This window comes from Thunnus thynnus, chromosome 23, assembly GCF_963924715.1.
Source record: "Thunnus thynnus chromosome 23, fThuThy2.1, whole genome shotgun sequence".
NCBI lineage: Eukaryota > Metazoa > Chordata > Actinopteri > Scombriformes > Scombridae > Thunnus > Thunnus thynnus.
The window spans coordinates 16,359,573-16,376,419 of NC_089539.1; the positions used below are offsets into that span (position 1 = coordinate 16,359,573).

The following is a 16,847-nucleotide window of genomic DNA, read 5'->3' on the forward strand; positions in this document are numbered from 1 at the left end:
GTTTATGTTACACCAATTTCAAACGAATCCCGCATGACCCTCCCATTGTGCTTATCAGCTTAACACTTGTAATGCAAATACAGTGGTTTACTGAACGTACAAAAGCACATATATTGCAGAGATGGAACTGAAACTAAGAAACTACATATAATTTTGTCCTAGGTAGCACAAAAGTGACTGAAGTGTTGTGGTTTGGTATCCGTTGGTCGCGTTTATGGCCTGCTGTCTGTAGAATCTTCTTTGTGATCAGTAGTTTTTAAGAAACAAGAAGAGGAAATGTTTTGAGATATTATTGACATTTGCTGAATGTAACAGTGGGCAGTACTTTTTCTGTTGATTTGTTTTTCTCCTACTGATAGTCTTTGTTGTCCTTCCAGGTCTTGTCGGGCTGTGCCATCATTGTTCGGGGCCAGCCTCGAGGTGGCCCACCCCCGGAGCGTCAGATCAATCTCAGTAATATCCGAGCTGGGGCCATGGCACGCCGAGCCGCCCAGGGCCAGCCTGACACCAAGGACACCCCTGATGAGGTGAGTGGTTCCATCCCATTGTGTTTATTTGTTTGTTTAGATTAATGTGTTTGTTAAGTAGGCCTTCAACCAAACAACATGATACTCTGATTTGGGAGTAAATGCTGATGTGTGCTTCTTTGTTTTTACGTTGGAGACAAGAGTTTGCTTTGGGATTTTTGTCACATTGCTTTGCTATCTCTTTCTCTATTGAACAGTTGCAATATAATTGCTCGCTGGTGTATGAATTGGTATTCAGGCCATGCCTGTTTGTATAAATGATGATTTAGCGTAGTGATAAACATGTCAATTCTCAATTGAACTCAAGGTTGAAAGATACTACAAGTGTAATCTGGCATTTTCTTATCACTATGTACTCCTTTGAAAAGTCTAGGTCCATCAGTTTATTTTCTACAACCGTTACTCCTGTCTGTTAAAAAAAAAAAAAAAATCTATTTGTATCTGATCGATTGCAAGAAGCATGTTCATTGCAGTTTGTGCGAATATCAACATCTAATTATTTAGTTTAATGGGAACTATTTTCTCTTTATTACTGTCCACTGTTATATTTGTCTGGTGGCTTTGAAGAGGTAAAAGAAAACTAAAGGCTTGTTTACACGGGAGGCATGTCAGCCGCGTTTTCCAATGATCTGTCTCACACAAACATATGTGCTTCCATTTAAAGTAATAATCATTATTGCCGAATTAGGTATCACAATGATTGAGCCTATCGCCCACAAATTGCAGTATTATGAATATTAAGAACTGGGTGTAGGTGGTGACTTTCCCGCCATGCGTTCAAATCACAAGTGGCACACAGCTAGCGACACCTTTTCCATCATCCGGTGGTTGATCCACCAGAGAGGGTAGGCAGAGCTAACGCAACAGGTTTGGGCTGTGTTCAGAATCGCAATCTAATGTACTAGTCATACTAAGTATGAGGTCAAATTGAGTATGTAATGCGTTCCAACTGCATAGTATGTGGTAGTATATTTTATGTATGTGAGAAATGCCTGGATGTATACTGAGTATGTGGCATGAGCTTTCTGGACACACTCAACTGTCCCAGAATGTATTGTGTCTCTTCAGACTGCACAATGGTGGAGATTTTGAGCTAGGCTAAAAGCTGTTAATATGTCACTTTATTCAGTTCAATTTTTTTCTTCTGGTGAGAAATATATACATATTTTAGATTCCCAATATGTGGTCAGTTAGTCCAAATGATGTCTGTTTGGAAATTTGCTGCAACATTTTTGGAGGGAGGAGGGAGCTGTTGGCCGCGTGAGAGTGTGAGACGGCTGTCAGTCATGTGATGCAGTCACATGACTGTTTCACTTAAGTATACTTCTTTCAATGGGTTTACTTCAGTGTGAACAGTCTGCTGGTAATGAAATAATTCATCATTCATTTAGTAGGCAGTATGCAGTACATACTGATTGAGTATGCAGTAGGCAGTATGTTAGAATGCGATTTCGAACACAGCGTCACTCTTCAACTCGCTTGTGTGTGAAGCAGTGTACTGTTTTTCCAGTCTCCGCTAGTGTGACATCACACAGGTGACACTGTTTGGACCTCTGGGAGTGAGGTCCAAAAACACACCTGCATTAACCACTTATTGCCATAGATGCCGCCAAAGAGAACGAAATGGAGATCTTTGAAATTGTTACTTTAAATCAACACAGCTATTTGCGATGGCCAAGCGTTTGACTTGCGCTACACGCACACAACCATGCCCCATGTATTTTCACACTTCAAGTCTATTTTATTATGTTTTAAATGCCTAGCTACAGTGATTGTGTATTTGGTGCTGAACACTGCCAAAATGCAGGTGACCTACACTCAGTACTGTGCCAAAACGCATCCTTTGTAGACACAGAAAGTATCATGCAGCATTTTTGATTTGATCGCAACTATGATCATGCTGTTAGAAAGTGAAGGAATGTGTTTGTTATTGCAGCACTATGTCTCTATTGGATATTAAATTTATTTTTGAAAACACTGGAAGCATAGGACATATTGAATTTGTGGTAGCATGCACTTCACTGCTATAAATGGGTAATCCGAAAAAAATTGGGGTAATGTGGTTTAGCAGTCAAATTCACCTTAATTAGTTGTTTGTGATTAACTTTTCATTGCCAATGGCTATGTGAGTGTATAGTAATATTCCTGTCTGTATTGCAGCCTTGGGCCTTTCAAGCCAGAGAGTTCCTGCGGAAGAAGCTAATTGGCAAAGAGGTGTGCTTCACTGTGGAAATCAAGACAGCTTTGGGCAGGGAGTACGGCATGGTCTACCTGGGGAAAGGTGAGTGGACTACCAACTCTAAAACCACAAGCTGGCCTCGTACAATGTCTGCATACAAAATGGCTTATTAAGTACTTATTCCATTGATGTTTTCTTTATTTTTCAGCAGTTTGTTTTTGTACAATTGAGCAATATCACAGAGTTTTATTATACTGATTTAATCATGTCTGTGGTGTGTTCGCAGTCAGTATAACAGTTGCAGTTATGCAACGGTTATTAAGGCAACTCAGGGGTCACCCCAGAATTAAGTGGCATAATGAAACCAATTTAAAAAAGTGTATTACCAAAATGTTGTGTACATTTTCTCCTAAAATTGTATCAGAATACACATTTCATACCCCATTTATTAAAAAGGTGTAGTATTGTAGTACCTTTGTTCATCCTGGACACAGGTGAAAAATATTTCTCTTTGCCTTTGTTAGCCTTACTTCAATAATTCATACAGTGAATCTATGTTGTTTTCAGGAAAGTATAATTACCATTTTACATGAAAACTGCAGGCTACATGCTGCTAGTTTATTTCTGACAAATTAAAACTGTGTGTAATCAAGATGAGGCCAAACGTTGTTGTATTTTTCCGAAGTGTTTTGATTGTTTCTTTTGTTTCTCTGCCTTCTAATTGTAGACACAACAGGGGAGAACATTGCTGAGTCTCTGGTGAACGAGGGCCTCGCCACAGTCCGCAGGGAAGGAATCAGAGGGAACAAGTAAGATGTTTGCTGATATGCTACTTGTACTCTAATATTATCGCCTGTTGACTTGAATAGTTTACATTTCTGCCAAATGGCATGACATTATTTACAGTCCCAGGTGCTTAATACAGTTGTCAGGTGTAAGTACTCACTATTTAAACATTTAGTCCCCAGGAGCACAGGACAACCAAGATAATCAGATTTGTAATGTGACCAAAAGAGACGATTTATTACTTTCTCTACAGTTAGATCAAATTTTGTGTACTGATATTTCTCCCAGTATCCCAAATAATATATAACTAAAGCATATATAAATAATAATAATAAATAAGACATTTCATTTTTACTGCGCTTTTCATTCATAGTGAAACTCAAAGTGCTACAGTATGAATAAAATAGAGCACACAACATAGAGAAAATAATAATAAGAGTTAAGATGAATAGAAAAGGTTTTAGGCTTGTTTTTAGGGTCTGGGCTGCCCTCAGATGGTTAGGAAAGCTGTTCCACAAGCGTGGTGCAGCAGAGCAGAAGGCTCAATCCCCCATGGTGTGGAGCTTAGTACTGGGAGCCCGGAAGAGCAAGCTGCTGGCAGATCTGAGGGTGCAGGTGGAGGTTTGTGCTATGATCAGTTCCTGTAGGTAGGGAGGGCGCATGTCTGTTGACGGATTTGTATGTGTGTAGCAGGACTTTGTAGTCAGCCCTGAAGGAGAGAGGGTGCCAGTGCAATGAAAGCAGAATTGGTGTTATATGTTCATGTCTGCACTCTCATCAGGATCCTGGCAGCGGATGATATATGAGCGTTTCTGTCATAGGATATAATTATTTAACTACACCTAACTCCAGATTATGTGTTTTGAAATGTTTTTTATAATGTCATTATCATCCATATTGTCATTGGATGATAGAGCGATATCATAGATGCTTTCTCTGCAAAATTGCTTGCTCAGTCAGTGAGGTCTAAGTAATTTTGGAGAGAGGAAATGACTGCTGGCAACAGTCTTCTGCTTGCTAAAGCTTGTAGCAGTACAACGCTGGTAAATCTGTGGGGAGATATGCATAAGTCATCAGTGGTAGACTGTAGAGAATTGGGATGGAGCCATGGTGTCCCACATGGTGGCAGTATTACCCTGCTTCAACATTGATGTCCCTCTGAAACTCTTTCCTGCCACATTGCCCTCACACAGTAATTCCCTAAATATACTTGTACATCCAGAGCTATATGACAAAGTACTGTATATCCCCCCAGTGGCAGTATTTGCACATTACACACATTACAAGCAATTTGACTCATGCTGCTACATTTATATTTTCCAACATGAACAGAGATGATGTGAATATTTTGCCACTAATGACCCATTTCAAGCATTCTGTGCAATGGCCCAGAACAACACAAATGTAAATGATGCTTTAAGTATAAGCGGGCATCATTTGGCCGAAGGGGGGAGGACCATTACTCAGTGAGGACTTAAGGCCTCAGTTTTTCCCTCAGTTCACTAGCCTCCAATATCCATTACCCACTGTGACTTCGTACGTTGATCACACTATGATGTGAGGATAATTATGGGTATGATAGTAATGATGATGGCTTTGGACAGTGCAGTTGAACATGTGTTCAGGAGCTGAACGCTGCTTGGGAAAAAGGGTCAGCCGATGGACGAATCAGAGTGCTGGGGCCAGAGCTCAGCAGTGCACCAGAGCGGGTTGGGGCACAGTTGTTTGGGGCTGGTTTTCATTGGTTTATTAGAGCAAGAAAGAACACACAGTCACTCTCTCAAACACACAAAACAGGCAAACAGAACAGTGTTGTCTTGACTGTACTAGATCTAAATGAAAAAAAAAGTATTTCTGTGGCCATGCATAGTAATCCTTTTTGGGGGTTAGGCCATAATACTTCAATAAATTGTGATTTCATATCTAATTTGAAATATTTAACAATTGTGTAACCACATAATAGATAGCTATTTGAACATAAATGCTGTTTTTTTTGTAGTGGTACTTATCCAATTTTGAGTAAATTACCTTGAAGTGGCGCATTGAGACAGAGGAATGATTCATGCTTTCCTGAGATGGCATCGCAGCATATCTGCACAGATACACTAGGGTGGAATCTCAAATCTACATGCCATTATATATCTAGTCACATTTCTGTGCTCCCTATTCATTACATTTTTATTGTCCTTTCAAATCTGGAAATGGCATAATAGTTGTGATAGGGTATCAGACATGTATATAATTCTCATTTTGAGTTGTGTAATATTTAAACAGGTTAATCGTTCACATTTAATTCTCAAAAGATATACATTTTACCACTGAATAAATGTCCTCAACAATATGAAGCCAATTAACCTCATGCAAGAAGCACTCGTACGAACAGAGTCGTTCTTAAAATGCACGCATAAATTTTCTCTTAGGTACCAACGAAATTTACAAGTGGTCCAGACCTGTCGGACATGTCATGAATAGATAATTTCTGCCCTAATCTGAATTAATTTTGAGTTTAAATATGATACCGAAGCGAACAAAAATGAAATGTATCATTAAAACAAACTTATTGTAAATTAATATTCGGTTTACCATATTTTGATCATCATGACTGACGATTTATTTAAAAGGTTTTTTCTTTAGCTTTTATGATTTTTCTGATCATATTTTGGTGCAGCAACTTCTTCATTTCAGTAGTTGCTAGGAAACTTCTCTCACTGCGACAGCCGCCTCTTTGTCTCTCTGCAGGTCTTTTTCCAGTATCATCTTGTGTTGCAGCTGACAGTGTAACATCACCTGTAGACTATAATATTCTCCTCTAATATCTCGTTGACTGTCACATGACCGCCTCCTGTCACGGAGCGCTTTGCTTCAGATAGATGTTTTTTTTTTAGCATCTAACTTCACGTCAAATCATTCCCTCTTTATTTCTGTCGCAGTGCAGAGCTGCTCTGATAACATGTTAGCTTCGCCCACAGAGTGGAACATATGCAGCTTTATATGTCAATTTTAGGGGCGTGGATTATGCTAATGATTGCATCTCGCAAACACGCACCTACTCATGAACAGGTGGCACTCATCAGGCTGAAATGAGCGATTTAAGTTAAGTTCAGGCAGTGGAGAGTTTATTGAATCCCACGTAGGGTTTTTTTTATTTTCCACTTCTTGCTTTGAGCAAGAACAAATGTAAGAGGAAAATAAGAGAAACATTCATGCATGAGGCCCATTGATTGCTCTATTGAAGGATCAGCTTCACCTATGACTTGCTACAGCTTTTTGGTTGGCTACACAGTTGTTGGGAATATTCCTAAATGTCTTTAAACGGTTGCATTTACATCGTCCCAGAAAGTGCAACTGTGTGTTGTCAGTGGCTAGTTGTCTCCTTTTGATCTGGGATTTTATGAAGAACTGGATTAGATTCTTTCAACAGAATTGTCTCCATACTCATCTAAGTTGTCTTTACCTGCTAAGCACTTAAACACTTTTAGAACTACATGGTTTGTAGTATGTATGTAGTATGGCCTGCATATTTCTTAAGTATTTCTCATAAAGTTTTTTGCCTTGCTAAGTCACAAAACTGACTTTTTTTCACATACAAAGATGTAAGTTATTACCTTTGAGCATAAATCTTGTAGATTTGTGGAACAGTTTTTTTTAATTTCATTCTCATGTATTTAATTTATATATGGGCGTCACAGTTTGAGTCTGAAGGTTTAAAGTTTCACCACCAATGAATTCTGTAATTTTTCTTTTAGCCATAGAGGTAAAAATATGATTGTATTGGAAATGTATTCTTCCTACATATTGCAGCTGTCAGTGTCAGACAGATTTACATTTATTTAAATCACACAAATGAGTTTTGGTTTTTTTTGGGTTTTTTTTATGAAAAAGTGCTGTCCATGGTGCTGAGCCATACAGTGATTGAAACAGACTCATTCATCAATCTTTTCTTTTCAGTCTTGCGTCTCAGTCTCTGACGCTCAGACTGCTTTTTCTTTAAAAAATGCTTAAGCCATTCACTGAGCTGGCAAGACCCTGAAAACTGGTCAGATTCCACGGCATTACACTTTTCCTTTTTAAAAAATTAAAACCACAGACAAGGGGTTGGGCTGACGGAGTTATATAAGACCAGCCCATCTGGTGCTAAAGGGATCCACATTAACATGGAGACCAACTGTGCTTCATAACCCCCCATTGCTCTTTTTAAATTCGAGCCCCAGTGGAGTGTTGGTTGACGGTGTAGGTAAATGTCTCGGGGATGAACTGTGCTTATTTGGGCCTCGCTGCTCACTAGGAGAGGAACCCTTCCAGTCAAGTACGCCGGGGAACATGACTTCCTACACCCTCTTCACACTGCACAAAGACAACAGGGAGCTTTAAAACAGCTTACTAAGGTTCAACATTTTGTATCTATTTAAAGTATTTTTAGTTGCACAAGGGAGCCATATGGAGATGAAAGATGTAGCCTACAGCGTGTTCAAATATAAGGAATTGGAAAGTTTTTTTTTTTTTTCTTGGCCCTTGTTCCTCCAGTAGTCTTGCTCAGTATTGCACTTTCTTTCCCGTCAATATCTTTTTTGATTTGAAGCAATGTGTTGGTTGGAAGAAGTTGCTGACCTAAAAAAAAAAAAAACAGTCTATTTGGAGACATGGATAAGTTCACTATCATCTGCCTCCACACACGAAGTCATTTCTATATCTTAACCAATCTCTGCTTGTGAGTTGCTTTCCATTTATTTCTATGGCTTTACAATATCTGCTTTCCTTGATTGCATTGTTAGTTTTTCTCACTCTATCTTTGTAGCTTTCTGTTCCTTTTTGGCGCTTAAATTCTAAGTAGCTTAAACACAATCGACTTCTTACAGAAAGTTCCACTATTGTTGCTCAGTAAGCAAGAAACTGTTTCGATTCAATTTGAAGTTAGTAGCTAAATCAGTGTAGAGTGGAAAGCGAACTTGATGATGTTTTGGGCATAATTCCAAAAGCCCAATTAGGAATACACAGCTGGAGAACTGGCTATGTGTGTGTTTATGTGTGTGGCATTTTAATTGAGACCCACTTTGTTGCCTTTCCAAAGCGAACTGTGTCTTTTAGGCAGTAAGATGTGAAAAATTCGGTTTATGCACTGTTCATTTTTAAAAAGCTCTAGTCACCATCTCTACTCCCATATCAATTGGGCAGCCTTTGCTTCTTAGAAAAACAAAAGCCTGTTGGCCATTTGAAGTTCTGAATAATTAAAGTTGTACAAGGGCCCTCAAAAAGCATTAGGCTGCACAATTTACAGAGCCAGCATAGAATTAATTGTGGCGTTTGTAGCCAGCTGCGTGGTTGCTTTTGAAGGAGCTGTCAAACACTGTTATTGTCTCTTCACAAAGTGCTCGCATACATTTTTTTTAAGAAGTTATAATCCGGTCATCAGCTGGTTTCCACTAAAACAACACTGCAGTTTGTTAGGAACAGCACTTTATCCAGCACTTATTTCAACAAAGCTGGAGCCTCACCAAACCCATACTGTTACCAAGTCTGTACTTCTAATGAGCACTCGTACACATACAAGTCAACAGCCACTGGCAGTTGTCGTTTTTTTTTGTGTGCAACGCAACTGTGCTGTAATTTGATGAATTGTAATGAGCATGATACAAGGTAAAACCTTTCACATTGGCCACAAGTGGTTGTAATTATGGTTGTAATGCTAATAAGTTGCCTATTGGGACATGATTTAACACACCCTGGATAAGATCCATTAGAACGTGTTAAACTTAACAAGGGGTGCGACTCTACAATTGAAAAGCTTTTTTTGCTTGTTAGATACAGTCTGTCTCTCTCTGACTGGTGTGAAATTAATTGCAACTTGTTAACAGGCCGAGCTAGCTGTGTTATTTTTCAAGCGGATTGTCAAAGGGGTTTTATGGCACTCAAAGAGCGTCTGATCTTTATAGCTGCTGTTTGTAACCTAGTTATTAGCAATATTTTAACAAGAGCTATCATGGCAATACCGCAGCAATGTTCTCTAACAGCATTTTCATTTTCAGATGGCAAGGAGCCACCTGTGGAAGTTTCAATATCGATTTCATTGAGCTCCATACTGTTTAACTTTAATTTATTGGAATCATTTTTAATAAAGCTGCGGTGGATATTTCATTTAGTTTTCTTATCTTAAGCAGTAAATTTCCTTTTTTAAAATGAAGTCATATTCACTCAGCTGCCTATCTTTAAGTATTCAGCCCCTCACACTGGTTGTTTTTCTGGAGGAGATGGATGGAAATGGAGCGAAAATATTTGTGCCATATCATTTTACATTCAAAACAGTAACAAAAACTAAAATGTATCGAGTTGAACAATCCTGTTTTGAGAGGGCATTACAGCTAAATTCTAAACACTACATACTGTACTGAGAGAACAATATATACAGACAAGAATATATTGATTTTTACAACTTATACAGCTGTCTTGAATTTGAAATGTTTCTGTTGGTATGTTATTTATTGTGTCTTACACCTTTATCTTTTTATGTGTGTCACCAGTCTAGAGCAGGCCAGACTCTGTGAATTGGAGGACCAGTCTAAGGCTTCCAAGAAGGGCATGTGGAGTGAGGGTGGCGGCACACACACCATCCGCGACCTCAAGTACACCATAGAGAATCCCCGCAACTTTGTCGACTCCTTGCACCAGAAACCTATCAATGGTAAGGAGTTCGGGAGGGGCATACAAGCAACCACACTGGACACAAAGACAAGGAGATGGTGTATAAAAATACACAAGATTACATATTTTTTTTCTATAAATGCCCGAATTTGCAGGCTGCGTCAGAAATCTACCATTTTGGATGAAGATATTTAGTTCTAAATATCCACTCTAGGGCGCATAGTCACCCTTCACCGGCTCATTCCTCCAGTCTTTCATCTCTGACCTACCCGAGGTGTAATGTGCCACTCAATTCATTCCAGGCGACTGCTGTTAACAGTGGCTCAGCTCATTTCACTACTCTTTAATTGAATGAGAAAATGAACAGGGGGAAGGCTTTTTCATTCTTTTATTTCTTGTTCTTACCATTCATGGGAGACAGTCAGGCTTGTTTCAGAATTGAAGGCAGCAATCCAGCCGAAGCGCTTTAAATGTGCCTTGAGTTGCTGTGGTTGAAAACCAGAATACCAATTTCTCTATCATCTGCTTATGCTGCTTCCTGTTCACACACACACACACACATACACATACACATGTATACACGTCGTACACAGGAAGAAAGCTAGTAGTCACTGAGAGAACCCATCTCAAAATGTAATTTTGGTACGAAATGACTTTCACACAGGTGAATCACATCCTGTCCAATTTTTAAAGTACTTTAGAGGTCAGGAGTACAGTCGAGTGATATGATTTTGGAGAATACTGTGTTTTACCTCAAAAGCTTTCCAAATAAATTGACGATGCCTCAAGGCTTGTTGTGATGCATATTGACTCTGAAGTGATAATCCACTGAAAATCTTTTGAGTGTCAAACACTCCTCTCTTTAGGCTTAAAGGTGGCTGCAAACAAAAACAACTTTCTTTTCAAAGAACAATGGCTACGGTCAGCTTGAATTTATGCTGGTTACAATGGATTCTAAAAATAAAGTATTAAATTATCAAAACATAATCAGAATTTTCTCAAATCAACTTCACCGCTGTCAATAGCACAGCACTAAAGTAGTGTGTTGGCTGTATTTTGGTAAAACTGTCTTTAACATACTTGACGTACTGACAGTAGAGAGCAGTGGTTGAGAAGTTTCAATTAACATTTTGTTACTTCTTCTTACCATGGCCCTCTATCTTGTGTCGAAAGAAACTGCTACCCCTTTTTCCTGCTACCTTTCAGGCCTACAGTGGTGAGGGTTTGATAAAGGTATATTTTGGTTGGAGTATCACTTTAAGTGGAGCGCACAGTCTCCCAAGGTGGCCGTGACTTTCTCCTTTCCGAGAAGTACCAGAGAGTGATCCCTCAGCGAGACACTTAAGTCCCGCCGCTTAGTAAAACATTATGGTTGTTTTCAACAGATAATTATTGTTTTGAATTCAATAAGTGTCATGCAGGGCATTTGTAAAAAGAAGAGAATGCATGCTATGCCAGTATTCCCTTATTAAAATATATAAAATTCAGTCTACCCTTAAGGTTTCTTTCTTTAAAGCAATTTAGCTTGCAACCTGGATCACTAACAATCCAATCTTCACCGTACATTGTCTTAGGCCAAACACTATAGTAATTAAGAAATATTGTAAGTATAATCCAGTCTAACCTTGATGTCTGTACATTCATTACATTTGTAATTTGACACTCACACACTTCTACATACTGTTCTTTCTCCCCAAAGCCATCATCGAACATGTGCGTGACGGCAGTGTCGTCCGTGCGTTGCTCCTCCCCGACTACTACCTGGTCACTGTCATGCTGTCTGGAGTCAAGGTAACCTCACCTAACTCATACGCTGCACTTTCAGATGTGGTGGAATATGGACTGTGACAAATTGTTTTATATTTGGGAGACTACAAGTAGTAAGCAAATGAAAAAAAAATGCATTAAGTTGGCTAGCCGCATGTAGATAAAACGGCTGTGTTTTGACAGTATCCTCCACACCTCTTAAGTTCTTCACTTTAATGTCACAAAAACTATTTAAAGTATTCTAAGGTAGACAGTTCAGTCTTGGTAGTAAAAATATATATAAAAAAAGACATTAAAAGAGGAACAGCACATTTTTGTCACACCTTTAAAGTCTGTGTTTATTGTAGCAGTGTCATATCCGCTCCACTAAATTTCCCCATCAGTCTTTTTCACCAAGCCCAGCTTTGCCGATGGACCACTCAAGATAACTAATCTTTTTCATCTCCCACTTGAAGATATTACATCCATTTCAAGGTGTTCTTTGTTTCGTTGTTCAAAGGCTTGTCTGCTAGTCGCGCCTTTTGTGTTTATATCTCTGGGTTTTTTTTTTTACCACACTCAAAAGGAGAATACAGATAGCATGTGCAGCAAGGTGACAGGTTAAAAGAGGATAACAGTAGTACACAGAAAAGTATATCCAAAGAATGCCCTGCTTAAAATACTGGGAATTGCAGTAGAACAAATGTGCGCCTGTCTTCTGAGAGTGATGTAACCAATCACATTTAACACTTTTTGACATATTTTCGAATGCTTGCAAAAATACCTGTGGCTTAAGGTGTGACTATTATTTTGTAATCGTGAGTTCTCTGTGTCTCCAGTGTCCAACATTCAAACGGGAAGCAGATGGCACAGAGACACCAGAGTCGTTCGCAGCAGAGGCCAAATTCTTCACAGAATCCCGTCTTCTGCAGAGAGACGTTCAGATCATCCTGGAGAGCTGCCCTAACCAGATCATACTGGGCACCATCCTTCACCCGGTAAGACACATGAGCAGACACCCGGTGGTGGTACTGACATTAAGAGTTCTGTCTCATTAACCGTACTCATGTTTCCCTGTGTTTCAGAATGGTAACATAACAGAACTCCTGCTAAAGGAAGGCTTTGCCCGCTGTGTGGACTGGTCCATGGCTGTCTACACCCAGGGAGCTGAGAAACTCCGAGCTGCTGAACGGTACACAACTGTACAAACGCAGAGCAATTGGTTGTGCACAGAAAACATTGTTGAACGGAAGCCTGTTTTTCTATGTTGGTCAGATGTTTTTCAAAACTGTTGGGTAGTGCATAGATCATGAAGATACTTAGAACTGCACAGGAAAATTAATGAAAAAGTTCTGTTGTTGATTCCCAATAAACATAACATTAAGCATTTTATTTGGTGGAAGACAAACTGTCCTGTCATACTTTATTTGATTCAGCTGTTGTTTAGCTGACAGTAACCGAAACTTATTTACTGTAGATTTGTTTCTGCAAACCACTGGTAATTTAATGTAAGACATAATAATTATAAATTACATGCAGATTCTTGAGGTATTGGAAATAATTGCAAAGTGAATAGACATATGCACAAGTATACTGATTAACTCTACCACTACTTGAGATGAGTAGTCTCACTCCATTATGGTGCAATGATATTCTTTACAGTCATCACAGCAATGACTATGGGCTAATCATACTGGAATTTTATCTCTTTAATGAGCTTTTGTAGCTTTTTTCCAGCCAAGTGGATATTTTTTTCACTTGATTAAACCCTTTATGTCCTAATATCTGGTTGACGCTGAAGACTAGCACTGATGATGATGATGTGATTTTGTTCTTGGCTAGATCTGCTAAAGAGCGCAGGGTCCGCATCTGGAAGGACTACGTGGCACCCACAGCCAACCTGGACCAGAAGGACAGACAATTTGTAGCCAAGGTGAGGTCCTTAAGTGGCTTTTATATACTGTGTCCCATTGGTGAAGGAGTTGTCTCTGCTTAATCTTCTCTTTTTGTCAATCTTTCTGTGGCCCCTAACGTAACAGTTATCAATTAGGATCATCTTGCTTCTATTGAAAGTCCTCACTTATCTTTGAATGTTACTCAGAAAAAGCAAGAGTAAGGTATAAAACTTTCAGCATGACATGCAGACATTATATAGCATGAATAAGACTTGGCTTCAGTGCTAAGGGGGGCTGGCTGTTTCCCTCGCTTCCACCACTTGATGTCTACTGCGGCATTTCCAATTTTCTCCTAGCACTGCAGCAAAAGCAGAGCCACTTTGAGGCTTCTAACGAATTATATCCTCCTCACACCTCTTATTTTCACATTTGCAACCCCCACTGAATAAAAAAAAAAATAAAAAAATAAAAATCCTTCATGAAAGGTACAAGAAAGAATGCTTAAGAGCAACCTTGAAGCTCTCCCTAGTCAAGTTAGGGCCAAATCGCTGGCGTATGCTGTTGCAGTGGCACAGAACGACCCCCAAAAGCCAAGAACTAGAGATATTAGCTTTGGAGGTTATTGGCCAGGATCTCAGGGGAAAAGAAGTGTCCTTAATATCAAGTACAAGGGAATGCACTCCCTCCTAGTTGTCAGCACACATTAGTTCAAATCAAGTGAGATGGACTCCTCCATACATTTTGATAATACAGTCTAACCTCATTGTCACTACGAGATGACATATTACAGGTTTCAAGGTGTGGTTTTAACGTAGTAAAGCAACTCCAGCCTAAAAGCATCAGCTTTAAATTCGGTCCCCTCGGTGTGCATTTTGATGGGCTGTATCCCACCCTTCCCTTCAGTTGACATATTTTTCTCTAGGAACGTAGAAAAAAAAAAGTTTAATATCCCTAAAGTTTGTCTTTTGTCTGCGTTTGCTCCCTCCAGACCCCCGAATTTTTAAGATCCTGAAAAATTCATGGCCAGCCCGAGTGTTACATAAAAGGTGTTGCTTTGGCAATCTGCTTACAGAATGAATTTGATAAACTGCACACGCATAAAGAAGGCGCGAAAAGAAACTATGTGTATGTATATTTTTTCCTGAGTCAGAGGGAAGAGGCTAGAGAAAGGATAAAACATTTATATTATCAGTGTGAGCTGCTCTCAGATCTCTCTGAACCCCCCTCAATAAAAGAGGGTTGGATGTGGGCAGTGAGGGAGTGAGGGAACATTGGTGGTGAGCTCAGGAGGGTGTGCACAAAAAAGGAATAAATATGGGGGGAAAAAAAAAAAAAAAGCAGTATGGGGTTAAAGAAGAAATTGAAAGAAAGTCTGTGTTTGTGTTGAGATGTATAGAGAGAGTGAAGGGAAGGATGAAAAGACATGAGAAGTCAGAAAAAAAACCCCATCTAATCATGATCCATGGGACTATGTGTGTCCTCTTTCTAGCATCGCCTGCCCTGCTGATGCCCCCAGTTAAACCTTGATGCACTTTTTGATCTCTGTAGGATTCATCACTGTCCTCCTTTTCCTCTTTTTTCGCCTGCTACTGCTCTCCCTCAAAAGAGCCACGGGTGGGGTGGGGTGGGGTGGGGGGGGGGGGGGGGGGGGGGGGGGTTTGCTCCCTGCCAGCTGCTGCTCAGTTAGTCGGTTTGTTTAGGGATTAGAAAGCCATCGGCCGATCCTGAGACACTACGCCTGGGCCAAAAGATTTATTCATGAGCAGGAGAATGTAGGCTGGGGATCTAAGATGGCTTGGATCATGGGGTGAAAGGCCTCTGCAATGGCGTTAGGACCACGTGACCCTAAAAACTTTGTTACAAGTGGCTGATGGTTGTGATGGGGGAAATGTCATGCTGACCCCTGCAACTGGTCAAGCTGTTTTTAAAGCTAAGTTCATATTGGACAGGCTAAGGTTACTCAGGCCTGTCATTGTCCCGTTCCCGTGACATGTGTCGGCACCTAATAAGGCAATGCTCCCAACTCTCTCAGGGACACATCTATCCATCAACCCCATCATCATACACTCCTCCACTGTTCTCGTCCACTCTACTTTTCACTTCTTATTACCTGAGTGATGGATAGAGCGGAGAGGCAGCAGCGTAGTTCCAATCCTCACAAGTCAATCTTGCTGACGCATCTTCCTCTTTGCCTCGCCTCTTTTCCTCCCATCTCTACTGGGATTGGAGAAGCGGATATAGGCCATGTCCCAATAGTCTTCCTCTCCCCTCCTTTCCTTTCCCATACCCTCCCCTCCTCTGGGTAACCATCCACCTTCGAGGTGATGGATAAAAAGTGGCGTCGTGTAAACCCCTTTTTACCAACCTTTCATCACTAGATTGTCAGGGACACTGCCACTGTTGCTTTCAGGTTCACCAAATCCATAAGAAAATGGTATTTAAATAAAAAAGTGGTTTGTATTATATGAAGAGTAATAGTGTTAACTATTGTCTTCTTCAGTAGGATGTTTTTGTGAAGCTGATTTCAAAAATAATACAATTTTACAGTTGTATTATGTTGTTTGGGGAAAGTCAATAATAATTTACTCTTTTAGTCTTGATTTATATGATTCTGTCCTCTGTCTCTGTCCTCAGAAGTATAGCACTTCCTGTATACACTGGTAAATGCTTTTTCTGGGTTGGGAGTAAGTGAAGAGGAGTACTCTTTAATTCATCGGTGCACAGGAGCAATTGAACGTCTCGTTAGATAATTACTAAATTTTAACATTGGTAAAGAGGGAAAGAGATGCCATGAGGGCCTCCTTTGGCTGTTCGTATCTGTCCCAGTTTAAATAAGTCAGACAGAATGGATACAAGGTCAAGCAGCTTCTTTTGACAAATTAAAAAGTCACTTTAGGGTAAAGTTGATGAGAGTAGGGTATATTTATTCGTGCTCCAGTTAACATCAATCAAGAGGAACAGCGATTAGGTGAAAAGGTCTCTGTAGATTATCGCTACCTGTCCCAGCATAATGTCCTCCTAAAGTATTACGTACTAAGCCACTTTTTTTTTTCCAGCAGCCTTGAAGGGCTAGAAGTC

The 16,847-nt window shown here is 39.9% G+C and overlaps 1 protein-coding gene across 1 annotated transcript in view; it reads left to right on the forward strand.

Annotated features, from left to right (window-relative positions):
- snd1 (staphylococcal nuclease and tudor domain containing 1) overlaps positions 1–16,847 on the forward strand; it is a 180,072-nt gene that overhangs the window by 2,797 nt on the left and 160,428 nt on the right. The window contains exons 2-9 of the mRNA XM_067582365.1: positions 378–527; positions 2,688–2,808; positions 3,434–3,515; positions 10,008–10,168; positions 11,828–11,919; positions 12,714–12,872; positions 12,960–13,066; positions 13,717–13,807. Of these exons, the coding sequence (XP_067438466.1) occupies positions 378–527; positions 2,688–2,808; positions 3,434–3,515; positions 10,008–10,168; positions 11,828–11,919; positions 12,714–12,872; positions 12,960–13,066; positions 13,717–13,807 (963 nt within the window). The remainder of the gene's footprint in view (positions 1–377; positions 528–2,687; positions 2,809–3,433; positions 3,516–10,007; positions 10,169–11,827; positions 11,920–12,713; positions 12,873–12,959; positions 13,067–13,716; positions 13,808–16,847) is intronic.